Genomic DNA, 19,279 nt, shown 5'->3' with positions numbered 1-19,279 from the left:
CTGTTCCTTCCTGCACGCACCCCCCTCCCTTTATTCCTGGGGCTTGGGAATTTTAAGCCACCCTTCCCCTGGAAAGCCCCCTCCCCCACTGTGGGCAAAGGGGAAGGCATCGCCCTCAGGTCCCCCTCATGTTCAGCTGCCAAAGAAGGGAGCTTCCCCTCCTTCCCCCAAGCCCATTCCCCCTCTGCTGCCCCCACCCCCGATGGGGGGGGCGCTCCGTCCACGGGGTGGGGAGGGCGCTTGTAGCCCTCTCCCCCTCACCACGTCAGGGATCTGCGGGAACCTTGTGGGAGGGTCGTGGGAGGGGGGAGGGGTAGCGAGGAGCGGGCGGAGGTCGCGCTGGGCCCCTACCCGCCCCCTCCCCCTTGTCGGATGCCCCCCGTCCGCAGGGGGCCTGCGCGGTGCCCGTCTATCAAGGGCTTGTTCATTCTGGATGGGTGCCGCGGGGTTGGGGAGGGTGTGGGGGGTGGGGAGGGGGGAGGAGAGGTTGGGGTGGGGAGGGGGAAGGGACTGGATGGGGGGCAGCGCGGGGCGGAGAGGAGAGACAAAGCAAAAAGAGGAACAATAACAAAAACATACGAAAAAAAAAATAGAACACACACACACGAAAAAATCCAGAAAAAAAAAAACAAAAACCTGAAATAAAAGCCCGAGAATTGTCTTCCAAGGGGGGTGGGAGGAGGAAGAGGAGGGGGGCGGATGAGGACGTCTGGTTCTCGCTGGGACAGGGATCGCACGCGCCGAAAACCGAGGCGCTCGGGCCTCAGAGTTCATCCTTCAAGGGACTGGGACCCAGGCGTCTGTTTGCAGGCACTGGGGGAAGATTAGGGAGGCGGGATTGTTATGGGGGTTCATCCCTACCTCCCATCACCTCCCTCCTCCTGACTCCCCACCAAGATTTTGCAGAGAGAAATGGCTTTTGTACCAGGTCATTCTTTATAATTAAACTCACAGTATCCACCCCCTCGAGCCGACCCCGCCTCCTTCCTGGGGAGGCAACACCCCTTTCCTCTCGGGTTCCGGGCTACTAGCCCGCATCTGAAGGGCGGTGCGCAAGCGCAGCCGGGGTCCGCCCCCAAGCGTCAGTCTTCCTCCGTCGGCACCGCCCCCAGAGCCTCGAGCATGCGCCGTCGGACGAGGGAGCGGCGCAGGTGCAGGCGGTAATCGCCCATCAGCAGTTCGTCATGGCGCACGAGAGGGCGAGTGAGCCCGCGCAGGTGGAGTCCCGAGCGCAGCAGGCGCGAGCGAGTCTGGAAGTCCGTGACCATGATGAGCCACCTGCGAGGGGGCGAGGCCAGGAGGAGAGGGGCAGGGCGGAGACGGGAGGGGAACCGCTGACGGTCGCAGCTCTGCCTTTGATTGTCAGAGGCCCTGCCTGGCCCCTGCTCGTTTACTGACTCCAGTCCCTCAACCCGTCACTACGTCCCTAAAACTCCTCTCCAGCTCTGCACTCTCGCCGAGGTTAGCCTGTACTTCGACCTTCACCTGGGTCAGTCTAGGCCCCGTCTTCCCCCTCAGCCTGCTTCTGTCGAGACTCCATCTTTTTAAATTGCTGCTCGGGGGTCCTACTCTCACCCAGCAGCTCCAGGCCGGGTCCCTTCAGGGTGGCTTTCAGGTCTGTCCCAGATCTCCTGGCCTCGCCCCCAACTAGATACTCCAGGTTCGCCCAGTCACTCCGGCCGGGCCCCTGCAAGGTGCCCAGTCCCGGCTCCGCTCCCTCGGAGCTGCCTTCCAATGCTCCGACCCCACACCTCAGTCTTGCCCATCCCCTGGGTCACTGAAAGTCTGGTTCCTCACTCCAGATCTTTTACGGTCTCTTCCACCCCCTCGTCGCACCTGCTCTCGGCGGGGTCGGGCCCTTTACACTCAGCGCGCCATTCTCCGGGTGCGTTAGGCCCCGCCTTCTGCCTGCCTGCACTTCCCCGCCCCGCCCCTCGCTGGCCTGTGGTCCGCCAGCCCCTCCTATTAGCCTCGGCCCCGCCCAGCAGGCGACTCCGCCCCCTCCCAACTCTCTGGGCTCAGCCCCGGCCCTGCCCCATCGTGGCTTTCGCCGCGGTCCTGCTCCTCCGCTCAGCTCCAAACCCTGCGCTCGCTGAGGGCTCACCGGTCCCGGCGCCCAGCCGTCCCGCAGATGACGTTCATGTTCTCAAAGCGGATGCTGCTCACACGCCCGCTCTCCATGGCTCCGGGTAACTCGGCCTCCAGCGCCTCCAGCACCTCCAGGTGGGTAAGGTCCTCTTCCGGCTGGGGCGGGGGTGGGGGGAGGGGGGTCGGAGAAAGAGCCTCAGCCCGTGACACCCGGCTTCAGAAGTCCACACCCGAGGCCCCACCTGGAGAGCCTGCCAGAGTCCCAGGTGGCTTTTGAGGGGCAAGAATCACATTTGATCCCAGGATCTTGTTCCTTTTGCCAGAGTGAGTAGGATAGGAACCCTTCAGGGAGAAAGACATCCACTGTCATTCTAGGTCATGGTCTTAAAAAATCATTTCTCATCAAGCCGATCTGCCAAAAGTCAATGAACAGTTGGCTGAATGATTCACCAATCTGGCTAACTCTATCAATCTACTGAAAACTCTTCCGGCAACCTGCGTTGGCTGGTGAGCTCTTGGCAGCTCTTGAAGATTTCTGCCAGGGATTTAAGCTGTAAACTTTTTCCTTTTATAGTCATGTTAGCATTTTAAGGACTGTTGTCAGAAAATAAAGATGGGTGTTGACATCTTCTCAATCTATTTAACATTCAGAAACACACATTGATACTAACCACATTTTCAGTCTGAGGTTACCATGTCGAAGGCAATGTAACATTGCCGAGAAACAAAGTTGGTCATCTCCAGGAAGCCAAGCCTTGGGTGTGTGTATTGAGGGAGGGAGTGTCTCAGGTTCAAAGCCACAAGGAGAGGAGCAATGGGGTGGGGACTGGTCCCTAAAGGAAAGACAGTGGGGAGTTCCCCTTGTGGCCCAGCGGGTTAAGAACCCAACTAGTATCCATGAGGATGTGGGGTCGACTCCTGGCCTGGCTCAGTGGGCTAAGGAGCCAGCTTTGCCCACAGGCTGCAGCATGGGTCACAGGTGCAGCTTGGATCTGGCATGGCTGTGGCTGTGGCTGTGGCTGACAGCTGCAGCTCTGATTCCACCCCTAGCCCAGAAACTTACATATGCCAGAGGTTCGGCCCTAAAAAGAAAAGAAAGAACAACAGTGATCCCTGTGTTGGGATAAAGTCAGGGTTAGGGTTCGGGTTAGCGGGAACACCTCTGAGGTTTGTGCCTAGCAAGCCTCATGTAATTCTCAAATGGGTGAAAACCCACTAGATACCTTCACTGACTGAGCCAGGAATGGTCAGAGGATTCACACACCAAATAACCATTTCACTGAATCTCTCAAAAACATGGACTTTTAGGAGCACCCTTCATGGCTCGGCAGTTAACAAACCAGACTAGGTTCCATGAGGTTGTGGGTTCGATCCCTGGCCTCACTCAGTGGGTTGAGGATCTGGCGTTGCCCTGAGCTGTGGTGTAGGTCGAAGACGTGGCTCAGATCCCATGTGGCTGTGGCGTCGGCCGGTGGCTACAGCTCCGATTTGACCCCTAGCCAGGGAACTTCCTTATGCTGCAAGTGCAGCCCTAAAATAGCCAAAAAGAAAATGAGATTTTACAATATCTGTACATTTTACAGAATTTCATAGTAGGTGGATTAGCAAGACTCCCTCTGTCTTCAGTCTTCCCTCACTCTGCCTCTCAATCCCCCTCTGGGATCAGCAGTGATAAAGATGACGATGGGTTCCCCCCCCCCCATTCACAATCAATATTCAGTCACTCATCCTGGTGCTGAGCCCCCAGCTGATAAGCCTCAAAGCCTGGATGCAACCTGTGTCCATCATCGCTTCTAAGGCTCTGCCCTTCCCATCACCACGTCCTGCGGGGACCTGGGGTCGTGGGGGTGGAGGGTCCACTCACTGAGGTCTCCATGCACAGACAGAGGGGCTGCGAGGCAGGCGGCATGGGAAACTTGCGGATGCACGGGAGCTCTCGGTCCAGCGCCTCATATTCTGCAATGACCTGGCGCAGGTACTGCTTCCTGGGAAGACAGCACACAGGGACCTCCTGAGGTCAAGGGCTGCTGCCGGCTCAGAAGAGCTGAGGTTGGAAATCACGAGGCCAGGGTCCACTCACGAGGATTTGATGGGTCTGCCTTGGCTCCAAGCCTGAGTCTCCGCTGGGGTCTCTAGGTCCACAAGGAGGCCTCCTGGGGATGGAAAACCCAGTATAAGCTGCCCTGAGCCCTTCTCACACATGATTCTGCTTAGATGGCATCACCAGGTGCTGTCCATGCTGCCCCTGAGATAGCTTTTTTTTTTGCCCTCTGTCTTTCAGGGCGGCACCTGCAGCATATGTAAGTTCCCAGGCTAGGTGTCAAATTGGAGCTGTAGTTGCCGGTCTACACCACAGCCTCAGCAACGCCAGGTCCACGCCTCGTCTGCAACCTACACCACAGCTCATGGCAACGCTGGATCTTTAAACCACTGAGCAAGGCCGGGATCCAACAGGCACCGCTGAGCCGCAATGGGAACTGCCCCCATCCCTGCCTCAACCTCCAACCCCGTAGATTTTATGCCAATTATTAAGCTGCTGTCTCCAGCTCAAAACTCCTCCCACCTCCACCCAGAGTGCTGGGACTCTATCAACACCATTTGAATTTTTTTTTTTTTTTTTTTTTTTTTTTGCTTTTTATGGCTGCACCCACGGCATATGGAGGTTCCCAGGCTAGGGGTCAAATTGGAGCTGCAGCTGCTGGCCTGCAGCACAGCCACAGCAATGCGGGATCCTTAACCCACTGAGCCACTGAGCAAGGCTAGGGATGGAACCTGCAACCTCATGGATCTTAGGTTCGTTAACCACTGAGCCATGGAGGGAGCTCCCCCAACCCCACTGCTGCTCCAAGAGTTGGGGTCCTCTTAGGTTCTGCCTAAAGGGGGTGCTAGAGGGAGATTGAAAAGCAGGAGGAAGAGAACTTTGCCCCCTTTTGCTTCCTATTCCAATCCCCCCAGCCTGGCTTCGTCAAGGCAGCAGCAGCTACATCCAGTTTGTGGGTATTCCCATCGTGGCGCAGCAGAAACGAATCTGACTGGCAACCATGAGGTTGCAGGTTTGATCCCTGGCCTCGCTCAGTGGGTTAAGGATCCAGCGTTGCCATGAGCTGTGGTATAGGTCACAGATGCAGCTCAGATCTGGCATGGCTGTGGCTGTGGCGTAGACCAGCAAGTGTAGGTAGCTCCAATTGGACCCCTAGCCTGGGAACCTCCATATGCCGCAGGTGCAGCCCTAAAAAGACAAAAGAGAAAAAAAAATCAATCAATCCAGTCTGTGGTTTTTCCAGCAGTCTCAGAACTGGCCTCCAGATTGATTGGTAACAGCTCTCAGATCTGGGCTCTTTCCACCCCACCCCCACCCCCGGTCAGCTCACCAGTCTCTCTTAGGGCTGACTGCCAGATGTCCTGCATCATTCATTTCCCCTTCCTCTGCAATCCTAGAGGTTTCTCCAGCTGGAGACAATAGTTCCCAGTCTCCCTGGCAGCTAATTGTGGCCAAGTTCTCACAAAGGGTGCTAGCGGGAGTGATGAATGCGACTTTGGAGTCGTTTGCTTAAGAGAAAAAGTCTCTTAGACTCAGCGTCCCTTCCGTTGGACCAGAATGTGGACGTAGCAGCAAGTCAGCTTCATCCTGGCTGGAGATGCGGAAGCAACCCGGGTCCCCGTGTCTTCTCATGGGGCTGAGATATCCCACCCCTCCAGACCACCTGCCTCCATCACACGAGAGAATAAACCAGTTTCCTAACGCCATTGAGTTTTGGGGTCTCTTTGTGGCGGAAAAAACAAAACAACAAAAAAAGAAAAAACAGGAGTTCCCGTTGTGGTGCAGTGGTTAACAAATCCAACTAGGAACCATGAGGTTGCAGGTTCGATCCCTGGCTTTGCTCAATGGGTTAAGGATCTGGTGTTGCCGTGAGCTGTGGTGTGGGTCGCAGATGTGCCTCGGATCTGGCATTGCTGTGGCTGTGGCAAAGGCTGGCGGCTACAGCTCCTATTAGACCCCTAGCCTGGGAACCTCCATATGCCGCAGGTGCGGCCCTAGAAAAGGCAGAAAGACAAAAAAAAAAAAAAAAAAGAAAAAAGAAAAAACAAAGTAGCTGCTGCCAGCCAGGAGCTGGTGTGGCAGCCCCAGCCAGACCCTGGCGTCCTCATTGGACCTAAGGAACGTCACAGAACACCCACAGCAGCCAAGGTCACCCCGTGATAGCAATGGAGCAAGATAAAATTAAGACCATTCTGGGAGTTCCTGTCATGGCTCAGTGGTTAACGAATCCGACTAGGAACCATGAGGTTGCGGATTTGATACCTGACCTCGTTCAGTGGGTTACAGATCCGGCATTGCCACGAGCTGTGGTGTAGGTCGCAGACGCAGCTCGGATCCCATGTGGCTGTGGCTGTGGTGTAGGCCAGAGGCTACATCTCTGATTCGACCCCTAGCCTGGGAACCTCCATATGCTGCAGGTGTGGCCCTAGAAAAGGCAAAAAAAAAAAAAAAAAAAAAAAAAAATTAAGCCCATTCTGGAGTCAAGTGTCAACCCAACAAGACATGGCCTCAGCCCAAACCACAAACCCCAGCACATAGCCCCCGGTCTTACTCAGACCCGACGCTTCTTTCTCCGCCAGTATTAGTGCTGTTCTTTCCTCCTGCATCATGAACTTGCCTCTGCTTCTTGCCAGCCTCAGATCCAGAGCAAAGCCTGCTTTCCTGATTCCTCTGCCGGTCACCTAACTCAGTCCAGTTCCTACAAGTCCTGTCTCAACACCTCTAACGCAGGAGTTCCCACTGCGGTGCAGTGGGATCGGCAGTGTCTCTGCAGCACCAGGATGCAGGTTCAATCCTTGGCCAGGCACAGCAGGTTAAAGGATCCTGCATGGCCACAGCCGTGGCACAGGATGCAACTGTGGCTTGGACCTGATCCGTGGCCCGGGAACTCCATATGCCATGGGCAGCCAAAAAAGAAACAAAAAACCCTTTCTCAGACACGGAGGTGTTACTGTCACCTGCATTACAATTCAATAAATAAACCCGGTGGTGTGCTGGTATTTTCTTTCTCTCTCTCTCTCTCTCTCAGCATTTGCCACTTTTCATGGTGTCAGTACTCCTGCCCTGACCAATTTTGTGCTCCCCGTGATCTTAAAAACCAACTTGGGAGTGTCTGTCCAGGTGCAGTGGCAATGAATCTGACTAGTAACCGTGAGGTTGCAGGTTCGATCCCTGGCCTCGCTCAGTGGGTTAAGGATCCAGCGTTGCCATGAGCTGTGGTAGGTCACAGACGTGGCTTAGCTCCCACATGGCTGTGGCTGTGGTATAGGCCGGCAGCTGTAGTTCAGATTCGACCCCTAGCCTGGGAAACCTCCACGTGCCATGGGTGCGGCCCTAAAAGATAAATAAATAAATAAAATAAAAACAAGTACCTATTGAATAATTGAGTAAATACAGCACTTTCAAACTTCCACAGGCATCTCCGAGGCCTGCTCTGTACCTTGGAGGATGCTGCAGGCCAAGAGATTAACAAGACCCGCCCTGCCCTCCAGGAGCTTCCGGTCTGGTGGAGGAAGCCAGCACTGCAAAGGGTGATACAGTGAAAGGCTCACGAGGTGAAGAGGAAGCCCAGTCTGGAGGCAATCAGGGAAGGCTCCTTAGAGGAGGTGATGTCTCAGGTGAGAGTTAAGGGATAAGGAGAAGTTTGCCACATAAAGAAATGGCAGCAGAGTTCCCGTCGTGGCTCAGTGGTTAACGAATCCAACTAGGAACCATGAGTTGCGGGTTCGATCCCTGGCCTCGCTCAGTGGGTTAAGGATCCGGCATTGCCATGAGGTATAGTGAAGGTCACAGATGCGGCCCGGACCCCACGTTGCTGCGCCTGTGGCATAGGCCAGAGGCTACCTACAGCTCTGATTCGACCCCTAGCCTGGGAACCTCCCTATGGCTTGGTTGCAGCCCTAGAAAAGACAAAAAAAAAAAAAAAAAAAAAAAAAAAGGAAAGAAATGGCAGAGAAAGGGACGTTTTATGCAGAGAGACCACAGGGGGCTAAAGTCTTTAAGCAAAAGAGAATATTCCCAGAATTCTCTTCAGGCCCGAGGCTGAGTGCTTACTGCAATTGTAGGTTATTAATTATTCGTGAGATGATGTGTTTCATGTCTGCCCTCCTTGCATGAGAACAGGCTGGGTCACTTCATTCATTAGGAACTCTAGACAAAACACTTGGGACCCACAGGAAAGCCAAAGTCTGCAACCTGATAAGCTAAAAGGGTTATCGGTTCCAAAACACCACAAAGGGAACAGCCCGACTGAAATAAACAAACAACGAGCTCCAAAAAATAGGCCAACTTGTCAACCCAGTTCCACTCGGCTTTCCTGGAGCCATACATACATTTTGCTTGTCAGTCAAGTGCCTAGGTTAGAGATGCTGGGGGTGCGGGATGGGATCGCCAATGAAAGAGGCCTTCAAAGACACTGAAAGAGACCTGAAGACAGGGAAATTGTTTTCACCACTAGAGAATTTGCTATGCCTGGCGAAGAGCAGGTGCTTATAGCAGACACCAGAAAGGAGACCCCCTCTGCTATTCTGCTTCCCCCAGTTGCGGAGTGTCCATTCCTCCCACCCCCCATCTAACCAGATAGGGCTCACGGGTGACATCCCAGTATCCTCAGTGATAGCCCATCCGGTGTAAACCAATGACTCCGAGCAGGGCCCCGTGGGGCTCCTGGGCACAAGCCTTGCTGGGTGGTCCCCCATTTCTTGTTTTTAGGGAATAAGTTTCAGCCTCTGTGACCTTCCCTGAGTTCCAAAGGGCAGCCGCTCATCAGGGAAGGGAGGGGACGAAGAGACCTTGGAGGAGCAGAGGAGAGACAGGAGTGCAGCCTCAGGGCAGGGCCCTGGCTCCCCCTCAAGGAATATACAGAGCAATACATGAGACCTGCAGAACTAAACCCCCCAACCAGTGAAAGACGTTATGAAGCATTCTTCATTCCAGGACCTCCAGAACCTGTCCTGGGGCTACTGAACTTTTTTTTTTTGCTTTTCAGGGCTGCACCCGTGGCATATGGAGGTTCCCAGGCTGGGGGTCCAATTGGAGCTGTAGCTGCTGGCCTACACCTCAGCGACAGCAACGCCAGATCTGAGCTGCTCCTGCAACCTACACCGCAGCTCACGGCAACACCGGATCCTTAACCCAGTGAGCGAGGCCAGGGATTGAACCTGCGTCCTCATGGATGCTAGTCAGATTGGTTTCCACTAAGCCATGACGGGAACTCCAGGTCTGTCATTTTAGGCACTCCAAATGATCTCCTCCCATCTCATTGGCCAATACTAAGTCACCCACTCTTGTCTCTGGAAGAGATGCCTGGAACTGTGGCAGCCATTTTGTGACCATGAGGTATAAGAGCTGGTGTGCAAAGGGGATCTATCCCACACTAAAATGCAGGCATATGGAAACTGGCTTCTCGGTGACATCATTGAGCTGCTGATCCAACCAGCACAAGCCCTGTCATCCCACCTGTGGGCTTCTTTTTGTGAGACACCGACTTTCCCATTTCTACTGCATCAAGTCCAGTTCTCTATCACCCACTAGCCCAATGAATCCTCACCAAGATATTATCTGGGAAATGCTGAATGAGTAAATGAATGAATGAACTGTGCTAAAGCAGAGTGGAAGCAGGGAGCCTTGGAAGAGGAGCCTGAAGTTGTCAGCTGGGGTCAGGCGGGACCTCAAACACCAGGTTGAGGGGCTGGGACTCTACCCTGGGAGTCGTGGGCAGCACGGGTGAGCCACGAGCAGGGGAGAAACAGGGTTAATGCTGGGTGTCAGAAAGACTCCCTTGGGTCAATGTGGGGTATGGGCCGGAGGGGAGAAACTGAAGACCAGGGCGTTAGGTGGAGAAAGGATCCAGGGGAAGCGGACAAGACCTGAGCTGGGGCCGTGGGGGCTGGAAAGGTAGGGACGGGGCAGCGAGAGTGAGCAGGAAGATGGGGCTGCGGGCTGACGGCTGCAGGAGGGAATAGGAGTCAGAGGAACAGTGCCTGGGGTCTCGCCCAGTGCCTGGGCTGGCAGTGGGGCCATTCAAAGCGGGGAAGCAAGGAAGAGGAGTGGCTTTGGGAGAAGATGCTGAGTTCAGTGTGGGAGACAAGGACGGTGCTAGGGACCAGGGCAGGAAGTCTGTGGGGGATAGTGGCCTCAGAAGAGCTGGTGAGTCTCCAGAGATTCATGGGAAATGTAGTTCTGCATCCAGAACATTGGGCAGGGAACTGCAGGGGCTCATGGGAAATGTAGTTTGAGGTCTAAAGGGTACTGCCCAAGAATCTGGAGGACACAAGAATTGGGGGTGGCTCTCTCTTTGGAAGTCCAGTGATTCACTTAAGGTCACGCTGCCAGGTGGGGCTGTGACACAAGGCCTGGATGAAGGCCCCTCACCCCCCCCCCACCTCCACACCTGCATACACACAGACAGACAGACAGACAGAGCTTAGTACCTGCCTCCCTGTATGTTCTGGGGCCGCCCATGGTGGAGGAGCACAGGGGCTCCTCATTTTGCTGCATCCTGGGGAGGTGGGTGGGGGTTGTCTCAGGAGGGCGGGGAGAGGAGCTCTGACCGGGCCACCCTCCCCAGCTCCTTCTCCCCGCTGCTTCCTCCTTCTTGTCTTTGAAGCCCCGGGGGAAAAGTATGGAAGGCTGAGACCACATCGGAATCCGGGTTCCCCTAAGCCCTGGGCCTCCCTGTACGCCCCAGTTCCTTCTTTCCCACATTCCCGCTTCCTCCTCTCTGTCCCCTAGTCTCCAGGAGCTTCCTCCCCGCCGAGCCCTTCTCTCGCCCCCTTCCTCATCCACTCCCCATCCCTCCCTCTCTCCCCATCTCTTTACCCTGAGTTCTCGGCTCTCTCCCCATCTCTCCTCCACTCTTCCCCTTAATTTGTCTGCCCTCTTTCTCCCATGTCCCCCCTTCCCCTGTTCCACCTCCTTGGGCTCCATCTCCATCAGTTTCCCCAATAGCTCCCCAGCCCCCGACCCCCTGTCTCTTCATAGCTCTCCGCCTCTCTCTAACCCTATCCCCTCTCTCCCCGTTTCCCCATCTCTCTTCTGGCGTAGCTGCCTCCGCCTTGCTTTCCCTCCCTCTGTCATCCCTTCTCCGATCCCACTTGCCCTCCACTCATCCCTGTTTCACACAGGAACTGGTCAGATACAGGCGAGATTTAAACAGAAACTGGGTCCTGGGTGGGGGAGGGAAAGGTGGGCAGGGGACCTGGTTGCCATGGTACCGCCAATGGAGGGGGGAGGGGCTGGCGGCTCGGACTTGGGGGCTCAAAGAGGGGAGGGAGCTGGGAGCCTGGGGTGCCTGGGTCTGGAGGGGAAGGTCTGGGGACTCCTGGGCCCCAAGGGCAGGAACGAAGGACTGTGGCCACACAGGTGCCCAGTGGGCATCTCTTCCCTGTGTCTACAGAGCTCTCAGCGGCAACTGTGGGAGAGGAGCCTGGACTTTTTTTCCAGGTTATCCTGTCTGTCTTTGTAGTCTGTCTCTGTTACCTGTATCTCTGGTTTTCTCTACACTTCAGCAGCTCTCTGCCTTAACTGTTGATTATTCCTGCCTTTTTTTTTTTTTTTTTTTTTTTTTTTTTACAGCCACACCCACAGTATATGGAAGTTCCCAGGTTAGGAATCAGAGCTGCAGCTGAGGCCTACACCACAGCCACAGCCACACTGGATCTGAGCCGCATCTGTGACCTGCGCCTCAGCTGCAGCAATGCCAGATCCTTAACCCACTGATCGAGGCCAGGGATTGAACCTGCATCCTCACAGAGACTATGTTGGGTTCTTAACCCACTGAGCCACAACAGGAACTCCAATTATTCCTGTTTGATAAGCACTGGTTCTCTGCTTTTTTAGGTAGTAGCACCTTGATTCCCTGAGTGATTTATTCAGAGGGGAACTTAAAAATCAACCTAGGATACAGAATCAAATTTTGGACTTTTGCTGGACCTGTTTTTTGTTCGTTTGTTTGTCTTTTTGTCTTTTCTAGGGCCACACCAGCGGCATATGGAGGTTCCCAGGCTAGGGGTCTAATCAGAGCTGTAGCTGCTGGCCTACACCACAGCCACAGCAATGAGGGATCGGAGCCGAGTCTGTAACCTACACCACAGCTCACCGCAACGCCAGATCCTTAACCCACTGAGCGAGGCCAGGGATCAAACCTGCAACCTCATGGTTCCTAGTCGGGTTCGTTAACCACTGAACCATGACTGGATCTCCTGCTGGACCTGTTCTAAGAGGATCTTGCTTTTTCCAATGAAGTTGCTAGGCTGGTCGTATCCTAGGCTGGAGCTGCTGGGGAACTTCATATCGACATGGGGGGGATCGATGGGAGGGGAGAGTCTGCCAGAAAGCACCAACCAAAGATGCAGACAGTCAGATTCCTGATGATGGTTGGGGCAGCTGGATCTAGCTGCGCCTGAAGCCCTCATCCACCCAATTAGTTCTCTCTTATGCTTCGGTCATGTGAGTTTCCATCATTGGCAATTAAAATAGTCCAGACTTAAACAGACTCATTTCCAGTCCCAGTTCCGCTGTGGCCCTGACTCCCTTTCCGCATACCTAGGTCTCTTTTTGGCCCATCAGGCTGCCCTGCACCTCAGTTACCAAGTCCATCCCCACAGGTTAGGGGACATCTTTCACAACCACAGGCACCCCTGCTCCCAACAGCCCGTCAATCTCCAAGCTCTAGCCCTTCTGCCTCCTGACTCTGCTCCTTCCTCTTCTCTTCATTCTCGCAGCCTTGACACCCACTGGGGTTTCAAGATCCCCTCCTGCCTGGACCCTTGCCCCAGCATCCTTCTTGTCTTCACATCCTCCAGTCTCTTCCCTTCATTCCTCTCCTCACAGGGTTCCAAAGGGGTCTTTCTGCACCCAGAGCAGACCCAGCCCTCCCATGGCTCCCTGGTGCCCCCGGACAACATTTCAGCCCCTCAGCCCCTGTGCCTGCCTTCACACTCCACATGCTGCCTTCTGCCCTTTTCCTGGTGCTCAGAAGAAGCTCCAGTGCCCCCTCCTCCAGGAAGCCTTCTCTGACTCCACCTCCTACCGGTTGGTTGTCTCTTTCCTCTGCATGTTCTTTTCTTTAGATTTTTTTTTCTTTTTAGGGGTGCACCCGTGACATATGGAAGTTCCCAGGCTAGGGATTGAATCAGAGCTACAGCTGCTGGTCTACATCACAGCCACAGCAACACTGGATCCAAGCCCCATCTGTGACCTACACCAGGCAACACCAGATCCTTAACCTACTGAGCAGGGCCAGAGATCGAACCCGGATGCTAGTCAGGTTGGTTACCGCTGAGCCACCACGGGCACTCTGCTTCTGACCGTCTTTGTCTCTCATTCTCCGTGTCTCCACACCTTTCCACATGTCTCTGCCTCTGTCTCTGTGTGTCTCTGTCTCCACTGCTTTATTTCGCCACCTCTGTCTCTCCCTCCCTCCTTTCCTGTCTCTCTGCCTTAGCCTCACCTGCCTCCCTAGGCCTCTCACCCCACATCTCCTGGGACTGCCCCGACCCACTCCCTGGCCTGGCCTGCAGCCTGGGACACAAATCCCTGAACCAGCACTTTCCTCTTCTTCCAGAAATTAGAACTTATGTCAGCGCCGCAGTGGGGGTGGGGCTGGCCTTAGCTCCGGTTAAGAGGGTTTCCTTCTCTGCACGGACATCCACACAGGCCCCGGTCAGCTCGGTCTACCTCTGCTCATGGGGTTTTTTCTCCCTGGCGAGAACCAGGAGAAGAGACGAATCTGTGTTTACACATACTGCGCATGTCTCTGGCGGGTGTGTCTGCTTTTGTTTCCAGGCACATTTGTGTGCAAATCCATAGGTACTTTGCAAACCCATCCATTCATTGATGCACGCATGCGTTCATCCATTCAGCCATCCGCTCATCCTCTCATTCAGCCATCCATCCCCTGATCCATCTGTCCATTCACCCATCCATTCAACTATCCATCCATCCATCCAACCATCCACTGATTCATCTATCCGTCCATCTGTCCATCCCTCCACCCATTCAATTATCCATCCATCCATCCAACCATCCACTGATCCATCCATCTGTCCATCCTGCCGCCCATTCAACTATCCATCCATCCATCCAACCATTCGACTCATATATTCACACATACATACACTCCTCTATTTATCCATCCATTTGCTCATTCATTCATCCAAACAATATTTGAGTGCCTACTGTGTGCCAGGTGCCATGTCTGGCAAGCGGGGACACAGCAGTAAACAAAACAAAGTGCTACCCCCATGGGGCTCATGGGGCCCAGCAGTCCCCCTCAGGGCGCCAGACTCCCTCCTGCCTCAGGCCTTGCAGAGACGGCACATCTGGCTTATGCCAACTCAAATGTCACCTGCTCAGAGAAGCCGTCTGCGACCTCCTGCCCAGACACACAGCCCCCTGGACTTTCCCTCACAACGCTGACCCTCAGTGGCAGTTATTCGATGACCATCTGTCTCCTCCACAAGACCACTCTCAAGACTGGGATTTTATTTCTTCCTTTTTTTTGGCCGGGGGGGGGGCATCCCTTGGCATATGGAGTTCCCTGGCCAGGGATCAGATCGGAGCCGTAGTTGCAACCTAAGCCACAGCTGCAATGCCAGATCCTTAACTGACTGTGCTGGGCTGGGGATCAAACCTGTGTCCCAGCGCCCCCAAGATATCGCCAACCCCATTGCACTACAGCGGGAACCCCCCCAAGACTGGGATTTTTGTCTACTTTGTTCCTGGCTGAATCCTTGGTGCCTGTAACAGCGCCTGGCACTCAGTTGAGGCTCCGTAATTATCTATCGAATGGCTGCATGGATTGAATTGAATGAATGTCTGGCTCCTGGCTCTCTGTCCAGTGCTCTGCCTCTTCTACACGCCTGGTGACCATGACAGACAAGCTCCTCAAACTTCCTAGCTGGAAGTTCCCAGGCTAGGGATTGAATCAGAGCTGTAGCTGCTGGCCTACACCACAGCCACAGCAACACCAGATCCAAGCCTTATCTTTGACCTGCACCACAGCTCATGGCAATGCTGGATCCTTAACCCACTGAGCGAGGCCAGGGATCAAACCTGCATCCTCATGGATACTAGGCGGGTTCATTACCGCTGAGCCACAAGGGGAACTCCAGCAATTTCTACTTAGAGATTATATTTACATGGGTTTCACTGGGAGGCAGGGGGCAGCATTGAGAAAGACTTGGTGGGGGTGGGGGTGGGGGTGGGGCACTCCCAGCCACCCCTGCTGGCTGCCACTGAGGTTATGTAGCGCTGGATCTTTAAGAGAGTCTTAACTTCTGTGAGCCTCAGTTGTCTCCTCTGTGAAATGGGAATAACATAATTGCACACGCCCTGCCTCATAGGGCCAAAATGAAGACTAGAGGAATGCTTTCAAAGCGCTTAGCTCAGTGCCCAGATCACAGTGGGAATTATCATTAACTGCCATGAATACACCAGCAAAGGTAAACTTGCTTTTTTTTTTTTTTTTTTTGCTTTTTACGGCCGCACTAGCGGCATATTAAGGTTCCCAGGCTAGGGGTTGGATCAGAGCTACAGCTGCCAGCCTACACCACAGCCACAGCAACGCCAGATCCCCAGATCCGAGCCACGTCTGCAACCTACACCACAGCTCACAGCAACGCCGGATCCTTAACCCACTGAGCAAGGCCAGGAATTGAACCTGTGTCCTAATGGACACTAGTCAGACTTGTTTCCACTGAGCCACGATGGGAACTCCCAAACTTGCTGCTTCTTAAAAAACATTCATTAAGAACCTACTTGGTGCCAATGCTCTATCTCTACTGACTGGTTTTTCAAACCTCTGGGTCCCCTAGAAAACAGCTTATTGTCTATATCTGGCTGATAAGGAACCTGGAGCTCAGAGCACAAAGTGCGAGGTCTCACAGGTAAGAGCCAGCCCGGAAAGGATTCAAACCCGGGACCCTGCTTCTACCTCTACTCCTAGCTGATTTCTGCCTCCGCTCCCACCGCCAGCCCTCAGAGCTCCTCTGACGGGAGGACTTGAAGTCCTGGGTCTTACACAGGACTGGGTTGGGGGATCGGGACTTCTGGGTCCCCCGGGGGGAGGGACCGGGAGAAGTGGATTCCCGGGTCTGAGAATGGAGGGGTTTGGGGGCTTAGTCCTGGGGGAAGAGTCGACCGGAGTCCCGGACCTCTCTGTCTGCGGTGGGGGGGGGGCAGACCCCTGGATCCTAGGGGAGCAGAGGCTCGTGATCTCAGACCTCTGCATCCTTGGCTGTGGAATCGCGCTGGTTCTCTGACGCCTCGGTCCGGGGAAATCTCCCTCCTTCCTCGCTGCGGCCACGCGATTTCGGCTTTCAAGCCGCAGGTTCGAAGGGAAAGAAGGAGGGAGTGCAGGGGGAGGAGCCGTGGACCTGCGACAGGGGCGGGGGGAGGAGCCGAGCGGGCACCGCGGCCGGCTAGCGGGGCTGCTGCTGCGGCGGCGGCGGCGGCAGCTCCGGGTGAGTCCGCTCCTCCCCCTCCCCCTGCCACAGCCCCTGTCCCAGCCCCATCCTGGGGGGCGGCCCCGGCGCGTGGGGGCGGAGGTAGGTGCAGAGGTGCGCGGATCGCCCTCCCAGGAGTAGGAGTGCCGCAGAGCTTGCTGGCCGCCCCGGGGGAGGGGCACGTGGCCCTGGAAGGGGGGGGTCCCGAAACACCTGGGTGTACCCCGACCTCGCCCACCCACCTCCCGGCATGGGGATGTTTATCCACTCCATGGCCCCTAAGGATATAGGACTCCGCGGGTTCTCGAGGTCCCAGACATCGTTCCTCTCCCCTGCAGCGCCTTGGGACCCCGGCATCTCATAACGCACCCCCCCCCCAAAATTCCCATCTCTGCAGCCAGGAGAGGCACTAAGTACTTCAACTCCCATCAGTCCCTGCAGCGCCAGGTCTATGAAGCCGCAGCCACGCGAGCGCAATGCCTGCCGGGAACTGTAGTCTCTAAGCTTATGGGGAGCTCGGGGCCCGGAGGTGGGAGGGGGTAGCTGGACCTCCTGGGGGTCGTCTGAGGTCGAGCAGCCGGCCCGAGTAGGACGCGATGTCAGGCTCGGACTGAGCTTTTTCTCACGGCCACGGCCCCCAGATCCGGCACCCCCTCCCACCACCTGGCTCGTGGGGACAGGTCTGCAGTCTCTTGTCCACTCTACAACCCCCATGGGCTACAGCCAGCCGCCGCCTCAGCTGCCACCCAGGATACGGCAGGGATAAGCGCAGGTGAGTCTGACGATCCTTGTCCCGGAGTCCTGGCCTTGTGCGGCACCCCACGACACCTGTCCCCTCTGTAAGCCCTGATCTGCCCGTCCCTAATTTCCCCTGCACCCTTTTTCTAGTTCCTCTCTGATGTCTAGCTCCAGACCATGTGTCGCTAATTCCCCTTCTCCCCACAGTCACCTCTGTCTCCTGGTCCCCTCTCTTTTATGCCCCCTCCACCCCCCACCCCACCCCCACAATCCATCCAACCTTCCTTCTGCACCCGTGTCTGCCGGCACAGCCCTCCTCTGTTCATCTGTGATCTCTGGCCATGATCTGTCTGTCCTTTATGTCTGCATCCCATCCATTCTCCTGTCCACTGCTTGTCTCTCAAAGATATTTCTGTTCATACTCTTGCCTGGCACTTACCACTGCCACTCTGTCTGCCCATCTCTCACACTCCCTTGAATTACACACCAGCTCCTTCTTTACGGCTTGTCCATCCCAAACCTCCATTCCTGACTTCCCCTCCGTCTGTCTGTTTACCTGTCCTTCTCTTCTCGGCTCCAGTTTGCCCTTCACAGTATCTGTCTCCCCTCCCCTCATCTCGCCCTCTCTCAACCCCGTCCCCATCTCTGCCTCCCTCATCTCCATCCCCCCTCAGCCCGCACCACACCTAACCACCTCTTATCTCTCTACAGCCATCCCTTCGTCTCTCTCTCCCACCTCCCCCTCTCTTTCTCTCTCCTCTCCTTGTCTATTCCTCCCTGTTTCTTGAACCTGCCAAGCCCTTTCCACCCTGAGCCATTGCTCATGCTGTTCCTGCCGCTTTGGATGCTTTTCCCCACTCCAGCCCCACTGCCCACCGCCCATGGCTGGCTCCAGCTCATCCTTCAGGCCTCAGAGAGCTCCCCTAATCGCCCACTTCCAGGTCCCTTTGTGACACATCCTCCAACAGTCTGAGGGCTGTGTGTTTGCGTGTTTGTTTGTTTGTGTGTTTGTTGATTTGTCTCCTCGCATCAGATGGTGACACCAGGAAGCCAGGGACCGCATGGGGTTCGTTCCCTGCCTGGTCTGCAGCAGCCGGCATGTAGTTGGTGCTCCGTGACTCTGTCTTGAATGCACGAGGGAGGAATGACTGCGCCCCTTGTCCCTTCATCCCTAAATTCCATCCCTCCATCCGTCCAGCCCTAATCTTTGCCTCCTTGTCTGTCCATCCCTTTATCTGTGCATCCTTAATCTCTGCCCCGGGACTGGCCTTCCCCAGTCTCTTTTTCCCCGTCCATTTGCCCCTCATTTCTTGTTTCCTTGTCCATTCCTCCCCTGATCTCCACCTCCTGGTCCCTCCACCCTCCATCTCTGTCCCCTGGCCTATCCTGCCTTTTCTGTCTCTCTCCGCCCTTTATCCACCCTGTCTCTGCCATCACCCTTGCCCGACCCCTCCCCAGCACAGGACCCGCTGGCCACCATGTCAGGCGACTACGAGGATGACCTCTGCCGTCGGGCACTCATCCTGGTCTCGGACCTCTGTGCACGGGTCCGAGATGCCGATACCAGTGACAGGTGCCAGGAGTTCAACGACCTGCGAATCCGAGGCTACCCCCGGGGCCCAGATGCAGGTCAGCGTCCTGGGCCATCTTGGCCAGCCCCCCTCTGCTGCTACAGCCAGGATTTGGGGGACTTGCAGAGCAGATGCCCTCAGCCTTCTGTTCCCTGTGGGGCCAGTCCCTCTTTGAGGCTTGCCTTCATCCTGCCTGTCCCCCTCTTATCTAAGGACCAGGAGCTGTGAAGTCCATTTGACCCCTAACCTTTGGAGTTTTGCCCTGGTGGCCACCCTTCCCATCCCCTCCCCACAGCTGGTATCTCTGCGCAACTCACATAGCACTAAAAAGCTCAGGCTCTTGGAGTTCCTGTTGTGGCTCAGCAGTAAAGACCTGACTAGCATCCACAAGGATG

At 55.5% G+C, this 19,279-nt stretch overlaps 2 protein-coding genes across 11 annotated transcripts in view; one reads left to right on the top strand and one right to left on the bottom strand.

Annotated features, from left to right (window-relative positions):
* Positions 1–917: 917 nt before the first annotated feature.
* C6H19orf81 (chromosome 6 C19orf81 homolog) lies at positions 918–17,828 on the bottom strand. Of its 2 annotated transcripts, none has more exons than XM_084961851.1 (5): positions 17,753–17,828; positions 4,169–4,241; positions 3,953–4,073; positions 2,105–2,244; positions 918–1,278 (listed from the first exon to the last, which is right to left on the bottom strand). In XM_084961851.1, the coding sequence occupies exons 1-5, from the start codon at positions 17,772–17,774 to the stop codon at positions 1,083–1,085; spliced, it is 552 nt and encodes a 183-aa protein (XP_084817977.1). In that variant the 5' UTR covers positions 17,775–17,828; the 3' UTR covers positions 918–1,082. The 2 variants fall into 2 exon arrangements, with proteins under 2 accessions (XP_084817977.1, XP_020950467.2); XM_021094808.2 differs by lacking the exon at positions 17,753–17,828 and adding an exon at positions 10,561–11,001.
* SYT3 (synaptotagmin 3) overlaps positions 1,177–19,279 on the top strand; it is a 31,426-nt gene continuing 13,323 nt past the window's right edge. Inside the window, exons 1-6 of one of the 9 annotated variants that reach the window (XM_084961531.1) lie at positions 2,021–2,223; positions 7,545–7,746; positions 13,219–13,397; positions 15,946–16,017; positions 17,217–17,347; positions 18,772–18,942. In XM_084961531.1, coding sequence (XP_084817657.1) covers positions 13,387–13,397; positions 15,946–16,017; positions 17,217–17,347; positions 18,772–18,942 — 385 coding nt within the window. In that variant the 5' untranslated portion in view covers positions 2,021–2,223; positions 7,545–7,746; positions 13,219–13,386. Of the gene's footprint in view, positions 2,224–7,544; positions 7,747–13,218; positions 13,398–15,945; positions 16,018–16,312; positions 16,461–16,520; positions 16,594–17,136; positions 17,348–17,624; positions 18,943–19,279 lie in introns of those variants that run through there. The other 8 variants (XM_013998701.3, XM_021094804.2, XM_084961536.1 and 5 more) reach the window with 8 other exon arrangements.

This window comes from Sus scrofa, chromosome 6 (assembly GCF_054392235.1).
Source record: "Sus scrofa isolate SSC_HxYL_T2T_F1_AM1 chromosome 6, Sscrofa_HxYL_maternal_Yorkshire_Landrace_v2.0, whole genome shotgun sequence".
In the NCBI taxonomy this organism is placed as follows: domain Eukaryota; kingdom Metazoa; phylum Chordata; class Mammalia; order Artiodactyla; family Suidae; genus Sus; species Sus scrofa.
Note: the sequence above shows the minus strand (reverse complement) of the source record. Positions and strands in the feature narration are given on the sequence as shown.